General features: G+C 32.1%; 1 protein-coding gene across 1 annotated transcript; it reads right to left on the reverse strand.

Annotated features, from left to right (window-relative positions):
* LOC110023798 (proteasome subunit alpha type-3) lies at window positions 1-16,667 on the reverse strand (the record flags this gene model as incomplete). Its single annotated transcript, XM_020723390.1, is given in 10 exon segments — window positions 1-44; window positions 672-762; window positions 2,725-2,790; window positions 12,277-12,323; window positions 12,443-12,527; window positions 12,902-12,988; window positions 13,092-13,165; window positions 16,075-16,158; window positions 16,258-16,297; window positions 16,421-16,667. Coding segments are annotated over 10 exon segments (722 nt in total), but the record flags the coding sequence as incomplete, so codon positions are not given.
* Window positions 16,668-16,918: the final 251 nt, after the last annotated feature.

Raw genomic sequence — 16,918 nt, forward strand, 5'->3', positions numbered from 1 at the left:
GCAATGGCGGCTGCTTTGGCTTCCTCCAGGAGATCCTCCGGCACCTGCGAGTGCTATACTATTATTACATACAAAGGCCTACCAAACATTCAACTTAAAATAATACACTAATTACTATTTATTTTATTTAATCAAGTTTAATTTAAGTATCTAATTATTTGAGATTTTTATGATATTTACATCTCCAATCATGTGCATTACACTTAAAGCTCATGTTATAAGAAGATTGTTATGAATATGCAATAATTGAAGTGTCATTAAATGAGCATTTTATAGAGTTCTTCACCAGCTATTTGTTAAACAGCAAACAAGCTAATAAATTCTTGTTCAAGTTTGCTCAATTATTTAGATAAACAAGCGGCGTTTACAAACACACCACCTAATTTCTATTTATTTACATATCCAACATCTAAACTATATATATTCTACAATTAAACTACCCAAATCTTTCATATGACAACAAAAATACCACTATTTTAACTTTTAAAAAGCAAAATACACCTTTTCCATGCATAGGTAAGGTGGTGTATAGGAAACAATTCAAGTCTGGATGTTTATGTAAATATATAAAAATTGAGTGCAATTTATGTAAATCTTCCATGACTTGAGTAGTAGATGTTTTCTTTCAAACCTGAGAGCATCTGAAAGATCTCACAGAACTTATATATTACCTTTTGGTGCTGCCTGTTTGATTCTTCACAGACCCAGCTCAATTCCAATTCAAAGGCTTTATCCTTGGCCTCATCATGAACACCATAAATTCTGTAAAATTGGAATGGGGGTAAATATGTAACAATAAGTTTAACAAGAGGCTATATTTGAAATGATTCACAAATACTTCATTAATAAAAAATCCTAATCAGGAAATATAAAAAAAGAAAAGAATAAAAATTTCATTCTAGGAAACAAACACAGAAGACACTACAATCTGTGTAGGTCAGCAATTTTCAACTTAAGGGCAATTTTGGCTAAAACATTTATAATTCCCTGTTATGTTACGGTGTTCTCTACCCTAAGTGCAATTTTTTCTTTTGTATGCCTAAGGGCAAGTTAGGCTTTTATTATTAGTAGCAGTAGTAGTATTATTGGGTATAAATAGGCTTATTATATTTAGGGTTAGATTTATGCATGAGATTGGGTTGTGAGTCTTAGGTTTAGAGTTTGGGAAAGATTTCCTACCTCTCAAATTGTAGAAATTGGGAGAGATCGCCTATCTCTCGAATTGTAGGTGCTTCTCTCGAATTGTAGGTGCCTCGAATTGTAGGTGCTTATCTTTTGTATTCTTGTTGAGTTGTTTGAATTACTGAAGAAAATATTATTTTGCAATGATTTTTGTGAAAAAACATGCTGATTTTGACGCCATATCGTAACATTCCCTTCAAACTTCTTCCTTTTTTTGATTCCCTCATTCCATTTCTACTTAGGAGCACATTGCTTGCAGAAACATTTGTGATTTCATAAGACACTCAAATTAACAACTCATGAAAATAATATGAATTGTACGTGAGATTATGTATTGCTGTTCTGATATTATTGATAAGATTGTGGTTGATAAAAGCACGAATTTTCAGGAGATGAAGATTAATTTAGAAAAACTATATTTCATAAAGCAAAATTTGTTCTATGGATGGATTCCATGTGATAAAGAAAATTAATAGAACAAACAATTTCTGCATATTGTCACTCTATTTACATGTTCTATGTAAAGGAAATTTTTTGTTCTATTTCTAAACTGCTGGAGTTCCCAATAATCTTTCTGACTGAGAGGCTCTGTTTTATGAAAGCATCACTGTGAATTATAGTAGGTCATAGATGTTTTAATTAAAAAGATAAAAATAATATGAAAATTTTCTATAGAAAAAATGTACAGACAATAGTAGCATTAAGGACGTGGATACATAAAGAGATCACATTATGAAGATAGAAGTAAATAAATAAATGTGCAATGATGTATTCTCCACTTCTTGTCTAGCTTCATAACTTTAACATTGATGAATTAATATAAGAAAAGAGAGAAGTGTCAAAAAATAGCCTCCTAATTCTTTGTAGAGGGCCATTTTAATTCGAGACTCCATAAAAACTTAAATTTAATGTCCAGACTATTTTCATCTAGTAGAAGTATGCATCTAGTAAATAGCCAGCCGGTATTTCTGCACTAATTGCTTTCGAAAGAATTTTGATATCAGGTCTGATAGGCAAAAGGGGCATTTACAAACAGGCCACACAATTCTTATGTATTTACATATATAACATCCAAAATTTCAGATTTACAGGCATGACACTCAAATCTTTAATATCGCATAAAGAATACCACTATTACCTACTTTTTAAAAGTGAAATACACCGTTTTCATGCATAGTTTTATCAGACCAAAGTGGTATGCATGTAAATATGAAAGTTGAGGTGTTAGATATGTAAATACATAAGAATTGCGTGGTATGTATGTAAATTTCTCTAAGCAGAGGCATTCACATACATGCCAACCAATTCCTATGTATTTACAAATCTAAAACAAAGATTTTATTTTTTTTACATTTATACAAGACAAATATTTCATATCACATCAAAAATAACTTTAAGAAGTGAAATACACCTTTCATGCATAGGTAAGATGGTATGTATGTAGAAATTGAAGTTTAACTGTTAGATATGTAAATACATGGGAATTGAGTGGTATGTGAAACTTATAATACACTTTTATCCAGAAGTACCTAAATCACTTACATCTTGGCAACTTCAACGACGCCTTGCCTGCATGTTAGTTCAGAAAGCTTCAACTTTTCAATTTCCCTGTCAAAAATCAAATAGATGAGATGAGCAGAAACATCAAGATAAAACTTTCTTTCTTTTAAATGCTGGTCTGAACCCCAAACAAGTAGTCAAATATACATTGAAAAACCGACAAATGGCATAAATTGGAAACAAAGGGATTGTTTTGGACAGCTTTTCATTTTTTTTATTTTATTTTGTTTATATTTTTACATGAAATTAATATGTTTGTTGTGTTTTAACAAATTTTCTTGATTTTAAAACCACTCAAAATAATTTATAGATGTTTTAAGTGATTTTTAAAAACAAGCTAATTTGTTTTTTAATACAAAAAATAAATAAATGCTAAAAAAGTACAAAATAAATATGTTTTTTTTTTAAATAAAAACAAAAAGCAAGAAAACAAAAGTGATCCCAAACAAATCCTGTGAATATGAAACATCATGTCCGAAATTCCAAATGAATACAGAGTAATACAAGAGTTTTTCAGACAAATATTTGGTCGATAAATCTATTTAATATGCATGAATTAGCCTGCGAGTTTAAACCTTGCAATGGATTCCTGAAATCGAATTTCATAATTATCAAATTTGCATTCATTCTCTGAACTAAAGTCCAGATGCTGGTAATTTCTGGCACTGGTCATTAGCGTCAAATACAACAACATTTTTACTTATTTTTAATAAAAAGTTCCAAATGATTTAAATTAATTTTTAAAATATATTGACATTAAATATTATAAATAAAGCCAGATAATTATGATATCTTCAAAACATTAAATATGTCCCTTGCTGCAAAGACTTTGTAATTATTTCTAATGATAAATAGTTTGTCAAGTTTTATTTACTTTTGGTTAAGAATATGCTTAAAATTGAATACTTACTAGATTGGTTAGGATTTATTTACTTTTGGTTAAGAATATACTTAAAATTGAATACTTCCTAGATTGGATAGGATTAGTTCTAATTCAAATGCTTGACCTTTTTCTTGTAACCTTATTTCTATAGATAGGGAACCATGACGTGCATTACTACCAAATGATTTAATAAATGCAAATTATTTATGAGCGATTAAGTGCCCTCTAGATCCATCTTGTATATGCACAATTATATCTCCAAAATGAAGTTGTCAAAATAAATTAAATGAAAATAGAATATCCTTATTCAAGATAAAGACTTGTCGAGAGCTACCCCTTCGCTAAAATAAAAATAATTTTTTAGGCAAAACTATTGTTCGCTCTATAGGAGGCTTGCCAAGTCCTTTTCAATTGTAGTTGAGGTTCTCAATCAATTATTGTTTAGCATAATCAATTCGAAAAGCTAGTATTGAAGTGAGAGCTTTTCTAGGATAATTCAAAATTGAAATGACATTCTCCTCGTATAAAGTTAGAATAACTTTTATATAATCCCAATAATATTGAGGGTGCCTAGCACAAGGCTTTGAGTTCAGGAAACAATATAGGCTTTCATAACACATTTTTCATCAAAAATTAATTCTGATAAGATATTAACCACTTCCACTTTAGTTGGAAACTCTGTATTTCAGCCTAGGCCATACACAATAGTTTTTTATTCCAAATTTAAGTCTCACAACAACGAGAGAATATGCTAGATAAATCAATTGTTAATTTGGCAAGCACTTATTCCAACGCCCTCATATTAGTTTTTTAATGGATCAAAAAAGCTCAAATTCTAGTTGAGGATATGATCAAATGATAAGCCTTTTAAAGATGAGGGTGCTAATGTTTTTTATGATAGTTCAGCACATTTTCATGTTGTGGGAATTATTTTCACATCCTCAACCACTTCTGAGTATTGGAAATGCACTAGTATCTTACTAATGTATGCAAATTATTATCATAAAATATGTAAATTAGTTATTAATAAAAGGATTTCCGTTAATGTTCTCTAAGAAACAACTTAGCTTAAAAGCTATTTGGACAAAAGAGTCACATCCTACGCCTTTCCATGAGCTTGGGAGAACCAAAGAACCTCATATATTATAAAAAGTCGTCTAGTTATTATCTAGAAGGATTGTTATGAGGACAAATCTAATGTGATATCTTCCCCATGGATGTCAATCATATCCTCCAAATCATTTTTGGCTTTAGAGCATGAACATATAAATCTATTCAGCGGTTAAGTTTAATCTACCACCAACATATGATGTAATCCTGAATTCAATGACACCGTTTGAAAAACTTCTTTAAGAGATTACCCTCAAGTAAAATTTTCTATCTTTATATTTTATCCTAAAGGAAGATTTATATGCATATCATTCAATTCTTATGCCTTTACATATCTAACACCTAAACTTCAACTTTTACATACTTACCACCTAACCTATATATGAAATGGTGTATTTCACTTTTAAAAGTTAAAATGGTACTATTTTTTATTTGACATGAAATATTTGAGTGTTTTAAATGTAAAAAACAAAGTTTAGGTGTTAGGTATGTAAATACATAAGAATTGGGTAGTATGTGTGTAAATGCCCCCATCCTTTGTTAGATATGTAAGATATTTATTTCTTCTCTTGCTTCAAAAATCATAGAAATGTTATGGCTATAAACTTTACACCAAAATCAGCTAGAGTGCCAATTGTTCAATCTGAGTTAACGACTAGTAATTCCACCAAACTATTTGAAGTTTTGGCAAAAACTTAGACAAATCTGACCATTTCATATTTCTTTTCGGGGTTATTATCTTATGGTCAAAAGACCTTCTAGTGGGCTATCATTGATTCCCCTATACAATTTGTGTTGGTCACAAATCAGATATCTTTTTCTATTTCTAAAAATTATAAATATGCTATGGTTATAAACTTTCATCTAGAATTTTGGGCCGCTGCTCCTAATTAGCTACTCAAAGAGCTTCCTCCCACAATGAATGTTTAGTATATCATTGAATTTTTATCTCGAGCTCACAGTTATAAATTTTATCATGCTATAAGATTCAATGAATGCCATAATATGCTAAACAAAAACATTCAAGTAAATAAACTATTTCCTTAAAAATACATACACAAAAAAAAAGTTATGTTCGCGTTTGTTCCAACATTATTGACACCAAAGAATGATGTTTGTTGACATATGCGATCATAGTTAAACAATAAATACAATCACCTTAAAGTAAAGATTCTTTATACCAACATTGGATGACATTCTTGGCATAGTACCATATGATTCAATTTTTTCCTAAAGATGAATGAAAAGTAACATTTAAGACACTCGTCAGGTTGTACAGTGATATGTTATGTCTTATGAATTATCTTCTGTCTAATATACCATTATGAGATTGGTGATTCAGTTTTAATTTGATCACATTTATTTATAGATAATTTGCATCAAGTATCATCAAGTTGTAAGGGACAATAAGTTGAATATTACTCTTTCTAATTGCACATTTAAATATGTCTTGGATTTGTGTTATCTATCAAGGGAATTTAACATGATCCCTAAAAAATCAAAGCAATCCTTGATCGACCAACCCCTACTTCTGCATTCGATGTTTGGTGTTTTCTCAAGTTAGCTACATTATAGAGACATATCATTACAAAGTTGAATTTTATTACCACCCCTTTGATAGATCTTAAAAGGCGAGCTTAATTAGACACATATCGTAGCAAAGCCTTTAAACAAATATAGGTATTAATGATTGCATCGCCTTTTAAACCTTTCCAATTTTGGAGAAGTATTTTAAGATATCATATGATGCCTTTGTCATTAGTATAAACATGCTCTTAGCCAAAATCGTACAAGTTCCTACTTAAATTAAAAGTTGAATGAGGCTAAACAAAATTATTCTACTTGTGATAGAAAACGTTATGCTCCCATTAAAGCATTACGTACTAACAAAATTATTTGCTATCAAATGCCATCATATCTATTTATAATCATCATGCTTAGAAATACATAAATACTCAAAAGAATTTTCATAATAATATGTTAAGTGAAATAGATACCTTCAAGATTACAACTATATCCTGGAACGTATATCAAGCATTCAAAATAAACCAACGTATGCACCATCCAAAATTTCCTTAGTCTCAACCTCTATGCAAAATAATGCATCTCGTTTGATAGAATAGAAAACAAGTGACTGACATTTCTAGACTTTTACTTGACTTATCACAACCACAGAAATGTCATTTGTACAAGGCAATTTTTATGATTCAAGTTGGATATATGTATAATTTGTTAAATGCTAGTAGGCTTTAGATTCCCACGAGCTCTTCTTTAGGAAATGCATGTTTGTCACATAGGCAAGATAATATAATACATTTATTTGACAGTAGATTTTATTGGCCTTCATAGCAAAAGAATGCTACACGGATCGTCAATGGCAATCATGCATGCCAAATGAAAAAAATAATCACACAATGCATCTGCATGTGTACTTCTCTTCCTATTCCTTTAACTCCTCAGGCAAACATTTTTATGAATTTTACATTGGGATTACCAAAAACTGTTTAGAGCCATGATGGTAATAATGGTGGCTGATAGATTGTTAAAATTACTAGTTTTATTACATGCCCCAAAATTCTGGATGAATCTTATGTAGCAGTGTCTTTATCTACAGAAATATATAGGTTAGATGGGTCATACAAAAGTATTTAATAAAAATGTCAGAATTTATTCCTATCTCATGAAAATTTCATGAGAATTATTATGTAACAAGCGTTAATTTTCATCATCCTTTCACCTCCAATTTGATAGTCAAACTAAGGTTTAAAAAAAGGTGGAGGTTATTGAGATACACATCTACCTATCACTAAATTTGCATTGCATATATAAACATGACACCGTCTAAAAGTGCTCAAACTCTGAATCATAGAAAGTCTATGAATCTGATTTCTTTACCACTACCTGCATATTTCAGTTTTGATAGATCATCTGCACAACATATACATTATTTACATTATAAGGTTAGAAAAAATTTAATGCATAATAAGAAAAATTTTGATGTTTAACAAGAGAGGTGCTTAAGAGTACAAAGAAGGCAGTGTCAAGATTAGTACAAAACCTTAACATTTCAAAAACCAAATATAAGGAAATTGCATACAAGGACAACCTATAGTCTTTTCAACATTAGTAGAAAAATCAATTCTAATGCTTATGTTTATATTCATGTGTATACACAAATACGGATTTATGAAAATTTTCGCTAAAAATTTCCTGGCTGAAATCGGGCCCACATGGCGAAGTGGCTGAATTGGGCCTACCAGCAGAAGTGGTTGAATCGAGAGCACCTGCCAAAGTGGCTGAAATCGAGATCACCTGCCGTAGTGGCCGAAATCGAGAACAATATCCGAAGTGGCCGAAATCGAGACCAATATCCGAAGTGGCCAAAATTGAGCCCACCTGCCAAAATAGTTGATCTGATCACTCTCATCTTCCTCGAAAGAATCACCTAGCTCGCCTATGTAAAGGGGGCAGTTCCAGGTCCGTCCCCTCTCAAGATGGCAGGTACTACTCCAGCAACGTGAACTAATCTTGCCTAGCATGCTCATTTAGGGGTGTAAACGTTTACATTTCGAGCTCAAAAAATGTGTTCGAGTTCGGCTCCGATGTTCTGTTCGTTAAAAAATATCATTGTTTGTGTTTGAGTCATTTATATATCAAGCTCAAAAAATTTGTTCGTATTTGGTCGTTTGCTTATTGAGCCAAACACGAGTTGTTCACGAGCAACAAAGCATTTTGACAAACAATGTTTTCACAACCCTAATCAAGTAGCCATAAGATGTTAAGGGTTGGGGCAAGATTTAAAAATTATTGTTTATATTAAAACGTCATTTGAATCTAATTTAATAATTTTTATTCTATTGTCTTAATTATTATTTTTAATTGATTATAAATCTTTGTAGCCATGTAGTCAATTAAATTATTTAAAAATAACACGCATTATATATATGTTGAGCGCAAAACGAGCGAAACACGAACGAATAAATTTTTATTTGTGTTCTTGTTTATATATCGAGCGCAAAATTGTTTGAGTCCGGCTCGTTTACTTGGCGAACAAATAGAACACAAGTTGTTCGCGAAAAACAAGTCGCTTTGATAGCCTTAGTTAAACCATATTTCTGTTCCACAACCATAATTATAACCAAATATGAGATTAAGTATTGATGAGCTAAAGGGCGGGACGAACTCCAGCTGAATCAGATGAAAGTGACCAACGGAATGAAGCCGAAGGAAGCAACACATGAAGTCAAACAAAAAGAAGCAAAACATTCGAACAAAACAGCTACTGTAGTCGACCTAAGCAGATGAAGCTGATGAGTGATGTTGCAGCCGAAGAAGAAGCTAACGCAATCTTAAAAGAAGATGAGCGATAGTGTTATGAAAAACAAAGCCACCGACAAAGAAAGACAAAGCTAAAGGCAAAGTCGATGCAGATGAAGTCGAATGACACTGACAAAGAATGCGAAGCGGATGATGTCAACTTTGGATGATGCACTCGGGAAGCAGACAAAGTCGTTCGTGACCTTGCGGACAATGTCGTTCAAAGAAGATGAAAAGTATAAACTAAAGTAGATCCAAAATAAAATAGCTAATATAATTATATTTTCCTTCATACAACACTAATAGCCGAAAACTCCATTATTTTTTAACCAAGCGCATCCCAAAAATATAAGAACCCTTAAAGTATGGTGTAAGGCAACCGCTACAGAAAAGCTCACAGCCAAAAAGTCTTGCTTATGTAGATAGTGATTGCAAATATTCACAAAATAAGGTGTAGCTAAGTTTCACTAAGACTAGAAATCGCCCGGAGAATCGATGATGGTAGTCTTGTGAAAAAGATCACATAAGCAATGAAGGAACGTTATACAAACAGGAGTCATGCAGTAGCCACAACCTTCATTAAGCATAATTTTTAATAAGCAAATGATACAAGTACATGAAAAAAATTATTAAGAATTTCTAGAGAAACAAATTACATAAGGTAAACTAAGAAATCATGGAATACAAGCTCATGAGCCCACGTAATTTAATGCTTGGTTAGAAATGGAGAGTACAAATGAATTCTCCTTCTGATTATAGCCCCATCTACTGAATAGGTTATGAAACTTCCTTCCCACCAGCACATTATCACTCAAAATGCGCCAATTAAAATCAAAAGAAAGCAATGGATTATGACCTTGTGCTTATTCTCTAGTAAGAGGCAAGAGGATCAATGTACATAACAATTTTAAGAGATGTAAACATTCAAGCCAAAGAGATGGTAGAGGCAACACTACAAATAAAGCTTCCAAATAATCAATTCGTCTCTACTAATGAAGAAGCAACAATCATTGAAGGAGAATACGGGGTATGACCATTTAAGTGAACTTCAAGATTCTAAACCTATAATATTCTTATATTTGAAAAGGCCTTGGAAGCATTCAAAGTGAATGTGGCCAAAGGCCTTACAAAAATAGTAAAATTGAGGGATGCTTTCAAATTTAACTTTCTGCCAATGACCGGTCATAAGATGATGTCATGTTACAGAGCCTAGCTATTACAGAGCCTAGCTATCATCATTCTATCAGACGCCTAGCTATTAACGTAAACCACAGGAGCCGTGATTGTTATCAAATATTTTAGCTCATTGTTATTGTCGTCGACAGACACCTTACCCTGTTGTTTATGAGTATGAGTCCCTGGGGCTACGACCTTCTCCAACTTTCCTACCTTGATTAGTTCTTCGATCGAGTTGCGAATATGATGACATTCTTCAATGTCGTGATTATGATCTCGATGATGGCACAATATCGGTTAGGATCACGGGCGTGTGTTTTTGCTTTCAAGAGAAAGGGCTCTTTGAAATTATCTTTATTATGAATGAATTCCACAACTTCGGTCATTGAAACTTTCAGTGGAGTAATTTCTGCCAAAGGAAGGATGAGGCGGAGCAGTTTCCGAGTCATATCGGGTCTTCTTTTAGCTAATCTCCTTGTATTTCTTTAATTTTGAAGAGTGCAATTGTCACGAGTATTATGGGTTTTCCTCTTCCTAAAATGATTCTTCAGATTTTGTCGATTTTCATAAGGTTGGGTCTGGGATCTTTCTCTGGACTCTGGTGGTCGAGAGGATCCAGGACTAGAATTATATTCTTCTCTAAAGATAAGGCTAATTTCAAGCTCCAGAAGCTCTCCCAATGTCTTCAGCTTCCACAAAGGCAAGAGTGTATTGAAATGACCATTCGCGTAGGCCTTGAACTAAGGCCATGTCAGTGACGCCGACTCTAGGTCTTGGACGTCCAGCATTTCCCGCTGAAAATGAGTGATAAAACCACTCAAGGTTTTGGTGGGCTCCTGATGTATCTTCAGGAGTACTTGCAAGCTTTTTGTGGCTTCTGTGCACTAGTAAACTGAACCGCATGTAATAACTCTTATTGGTAGGTGGTTGAACCGGTGTAGAGTTGATTATTTCAACATCATGAAGAATAAACAATATTTTGATGCGATGTTTATCCTGAGCAGATTGACAGCCGACTCAAAGGACGATAAGTGGTCGTTGGGGTTAGATTTTCCTTTGTAAGATTCCAAAGATGGAATCTTGAAATTCCTTGGCGCTCAACTTCCAAAATTTCTCTTGAGAAGGGGATGTCTACCGGTCTTTGTTTTCTTCCTCTCCTTAATTCTTCCTCGTGATAGCCAGGAGAAAACATTCAACTTTTCTTCCCATAACGAGTTTGTAACAGTACTTCTTCCAAACAAATCAAGTCGTCTATGCGTAATCTTTCTCGCTCAAAGATTGGCTCGAGAGCTCTTCTTATTCTAGTTCCTGGCAAGTCTCGGGCATTTCTCTGGCATATAAGAGAAAGGGGTAGATCACGAATGTTGAGTGGCGTCTTTAATGAATGACCTACGAGCATCCTAATTAATCATGATGGTTTCCTCAAATTGTCCCCTTCACATAGGTGAACTAGGCGGTTCTTTCGAGGAAGATGAGAGTGATCGAATCAGCTACTTCAGCAGGTGGACTCGATTCAACAACTTTGACAGATGGGCTCGATTTTATTGATTTCAACCACTTCAGCAGGTGGGCTCAAATTTATTGATTTCAATTACTTCAACAGGTGAGCTCTATTTAGCCACTTTCCACTTCGACAGGTGGGTCCGATATCAATCAAAGATTTTTTAGAGAGAATTCTCATATAACAATATTTTTGTACACGTCATGATATGTTTACTTCTAATAATTGCAATGTTTTGTGCCTTAGAAAAAAATGCAATTTATTTTTTGAGTCATAATTTAATTTCGTGCTTTACTTTTGCATTAGGAAATCCTACCCTTGATATGTTATGATCAATTAAATGCAAGACTCTGGGAAAATCTCCACCAACAGCTAAAAAGTACGGCTATGATATTTAAGCCCTCATTCATATTCATATAAAAAAGATGGACGTTATCAAGAAAAAAAAAAGTAAACATACTCACAGATTATAAATTGCTTAAAACAATCAAATACTATTCTTTGACAAAAATTGCAGTTATCAAACCTTAGCAAAATCACTACTTACGTCTTAGCAGCTTGCCTGCCCTTCCCAATTGCAGCACCAAAATATCTCTGCAAAATATAAAGGTATAACAGTTACAATCTAGTTCGAAATAAAATAATTACATACGGCAATATATGCCTATGCAAGAAAAATTAAACAAATTTGATCAATGATGTGATAAACTAACATAGGAAACTCCTGAAGGTTCAACAATATACAGCTGAGGTCCATCTCTATCATAACCTCCAAGGATAACACCACAGCCAAATGGTCTGAAAAAGCAAAATATGACTTTTTTTATTTTAGTTATTCATATAAATATAAATTAAACTCATCATCGGAGAAAGCATATCAAACAGATTGTCAAAATAAAGATACTTAAATGAATTTAGGGGCATTTAAACACCTACCACCCAATTCCTATGCATTTACATATTTAACGTCTAAACTTTCCTTTTTGCACTTGCACCACTCAAATTTTTCATATCACATCAAAAATACAACCATTCTAACATTTAAAAAGTGAAGTACACATTTTTATGCATAGGTAAGGTGGCATGAATGCAAAAATTATAGTTTAGGTGTTAGATATGTATATAGATAGGAATTGAGTGGCATGTATCTAAATCTTCCATGAATTTAGTACCTCAGCCACCAATAAAGCGTACAAAGATGAACATAGCTGGCAACTCGATCTGCGAGTTCCCTCACAGGGATAGGCTCGCCATATGTTCTGTTCAAGAAGTATCTTATATAGCAAAGAGAACAATCTATACAAAAGAATTAACATAGAAAAGGATTCAGTAAAATAGAATTTAATAAATGAAGAAAGGAACCTTTCATAGTTTGTTGCTTCAGACTTAGCCCTTGCAACAATTTGTCTACCATCTGCTGCTAATCCAGACACAGCCTGTATTTGAAAGCATGTCACCAAAATAACTATGGTCATTTTTTGGATCTTTATTCATTTTATTTTAATTTTATAAGTAGTTGAAAAGATAGTAAATTATTTTTGTTTACTTCTATTAAGTTCGTTTTAAAAATAAATTAAATTGTTTTAAAAAGACATAAAATATGTCTAAGATGTTTTTAAAATTTTAAGAATTCCTCAAACTCAACCCAATTGGGTATGGCTCCCATCATCCTGACACAAAAGTGTGAGCAACATATTTTTTGTTTTTAGAAAATGAATGCTCAAGAATATCATACATACTTTAATTTCATGTTTGAATATAAATAAAATTAAAACATAACAAACTAAAAATAGTAAATGAATAGCCACTAACAATATATCTAAATTTATGTGAAAAGATTAAAAAAAAACATGCAAGGGGAAGTTATCAAAGCTAAAAATTCAAATTAGTAACTATTTTTTTCATATAAATTTTTATTTGCACTTAATTTATCAAAAAAAAACTAGTAAAAAAAGCGAAATATTCAAGAGCGTAATAAACATTTTATATAAAGTTATTAGCAAATAATTTTATAAATTTAAATAATTAAAAAATTGAATAAATTTCAAATTAATGTATAATTATTTTATACCAAGTAAATAAATAATATCTAAATTAATATGTTTTCTTGCAATCAAATAACATAAAGTAGTACTAAAAAATAAGTTCATTGAAATGAAAAAATAAGAAGAAATTGTATTAAATTTATATCATATTAAATTATAATATGTTACCATTAAGGATATAATTAAATAAGTTCTAGTTAATCTAATTTTATTTAAATAATATATCATATAAATATAAAGCATTTAACAAATTATTTGTTAAACAATAAAGGAGTTTGTTCGTGAAAATTAATAAACGAGTTAGATTATGTTCAAATTTGATTCATTTAACTTTCAGGTTCTAAAAAAATTTTCCAACGTATTTATTTACTAATTTGTACAAACATGATCGAATATTAATCGAGCCGAGTTTGAGTTGTTCATCAAGTGCATTAGTTCATTTATAGCTTTGACAACACTAAATCAAACTAATTCATAGAACTAAAAGATATTGTTCTTCTGTATATTTCAAAAAGTAAAAAGAAATATATCTTACAATTAATGATGGAAAAAATATGGTAAGAAGTTAATAAGAAGATGGATGCCGGCTGGCTAAACAAATAACAAGTGCTATAGCACCACAAAGTATGCTAAAGAAAACAGAGCAAGGCCCATAGGCTTTGCTTTGGGGAAAAGCTACAAAATTATGCTACTGATTTCTTAAGAAAAATCTGTTTAAGATATTGCAAAGCAGACAACTATGAAACTTTATAATCAACAAACTTGGATTTTTCATTTAAAGTTAGGGGGATTTACAAACATACCACATAATTCATATGTATGTACGTATTTAACACCTAACTTTTAATAGGTACTTATATAAGAAAACATTTAAAAGTTAATGGCTATAAATAAGTATTCTCAAGAATAAGAATTGATAAGGCCTTTTCTTTAATGTAATAAAAAATTTAATTTCTCCATGAGTGTGTGGCTATCACTTAATTGTATGTTCTTTGTTCTATTTTATTGCTAGTAGTTGCAACTAGTAAAAACTATTTAATTATCAACTTCATTAAGAATCTCGGGATTTCCAACTTTAATTCAAGGAAATGAAATTTTGTCAAAATAAAGAGTTTATCCTACAAAGTTTTGAGTGCATTTGCATTATTTCATGCTCATCATAATAGCTATACATTAGTAAATGCTAGAACCTAAAATGTCCAATATAACATTAAAAAATAAATAAATAACAAAAGAATTTATAATCATAGCATATCAATTTTCAGAATATGAGGATGCTTGGTTACTCATCTCGAAGAGATAAGTTATTTAGGGATGAATATAAATAAATTATAAAATGATAGTTGAGAATATCAAAAATAGTGAAAATAAATGCAAGGCAAGCTAGAAGTGATGGTGAGTGGGGAGTGGATAAACTATTTTAAAGCGGTGTTTGCTTTACAAATAGTGTGCAATTCACATCAGACATTATCATCACATCATCAAGTATAACTCCAATAACAATGGGATATATACTGAGTGCAAGATGCCCTTAATAAAGGAGACAAAACTCGTAAAAAATGTGACGTTAGAACTACAAGGAAAACTTTAGATGTTAATGTTTATAAATTAGTACATTCAAGAATGTGAATTGATCTGCAATTTTCTTGAATTTAATACATGAATGACTTATGCAGAATTATGGATAATTACACCGTCATAAGGTGTGGCATGCACAAACATCTTGGATCGATTATAAATAATAAAAATCCAAAATAGAGAATTTGATGAGATATTGAGAGGAAAACTCCATTATACTACAATAAGATTGATGATGTTATATAGATTTCAGCATTGATTAACACATAAATTAAATCAAGCCAAAAAGCGCTAATATGAATGGGATGAAATGAGAAAAGATATATTTTGGAATGACTAGTTTAGAGCGTGGTAATAGTCCCAATCGAACATAAGCTCGTAGGAAAACATTTGGCGGTTCATGTATGTAGAAAAGTGAGCACTTTCAAAGTGGGAATTGTAATGGGAAAGAAATTATCATGTGTCATAAAAGGGAAGGAAAGGGTTAGGCCATAAACTAGAGCTCATAAATGATGTTTTTTGAGATAGAGCTAACATCAATAAAGAATAACAAAAAACAAATTTTTAACTTTTAAAAGTGAAATACACTTTTTCATGCATAGATAAGGTGGTATGAATCAAAAAATTGAACTTTAGGTGTTAGATATGTAAATACATAGGAATTGAGTGGTATGCATGTAAATTTTCCAAAATACAGAGTATCTGGATTCTAGATAAGCTACCATTCCAGAATGCCGGTGAACGGAGTGGATTCTCCGATTTGATCCCGCCAGCATCATCTTCGAAGAAATCAGCTTCTCCACACCCTAACACCAAATCAAAGTCCACCATCACCAAAATAAACATCGTAAAACACACAAGTGAAAAAAAAAAGAACAAAGAAACCAAGATGACACAGTCCTCACCAAAACAATACCATCCTTGCACCTGATACCAACAACAGTCCTGGTAAAACAAAAGACCAGTAAGCAACGTCACAGAAAAATCAAGAGAAAAAAAAAACAATAACGAGAACAGAATTGAAGAGCAGCCGCCGAGGTCAAATGGATCAAAGATGTTAGGTCTCACCCACTGTTGTCGACTGCTTTGGCCGCGTACTCGATCTGAAAAACCCTACCGTCGGGGGAGAAGGTGGTGACGGATAGATCGTAACCCGTGCCTATGCTGCTCATCGCAGTCAGCTAATTCGAATCTTTTCTGGGTTTCTTGGAGCTCAATCCAGTGAGAGAAGAGGAAGAAGAAAGCAATCTAATGCGAGGGATTTGGGAAGAGGTTGGTAGGCCGCTCGAGCTCAAGTCTAACATATGCTAGTAAAACCGTAAAATTATACTCGTCCCTAATGGCCTAGGGTTATAAATTAGTCCTTAAAAAAAAAATGATATTCGTGTTGGTGTTCGTGTTCGGCTCGTTAAAAAATATTATTGTTTATGTTCGGCTAGTTTATATATCAAAACTAAAAAAATATATTCGTATTTGACTTTTTTACTCGATGAGTCGAACACGACTTGTTCGTCAACAACAAACCCTTTTGACATTCATAGTCATGCAATTGTCAGATGTTAACTT

Source organism: Phalaenopsis equestris, unplaced genomic scaffold (assembly GCF_001263595.1).
Source record: "Phalaenopsis equestris unplaced genomic scaffold, ASM126359v1 Scaffold000232, whole genome shotgun sequence".
In the NCBI taxonomy this organism is placed as follows: Eukaryota; Viridiplantae; Streptophyta; class Magnoliopsida; order Asparagales; family Orchidaceae; genus Phalaenopsis; species Phalaenopsis equestris.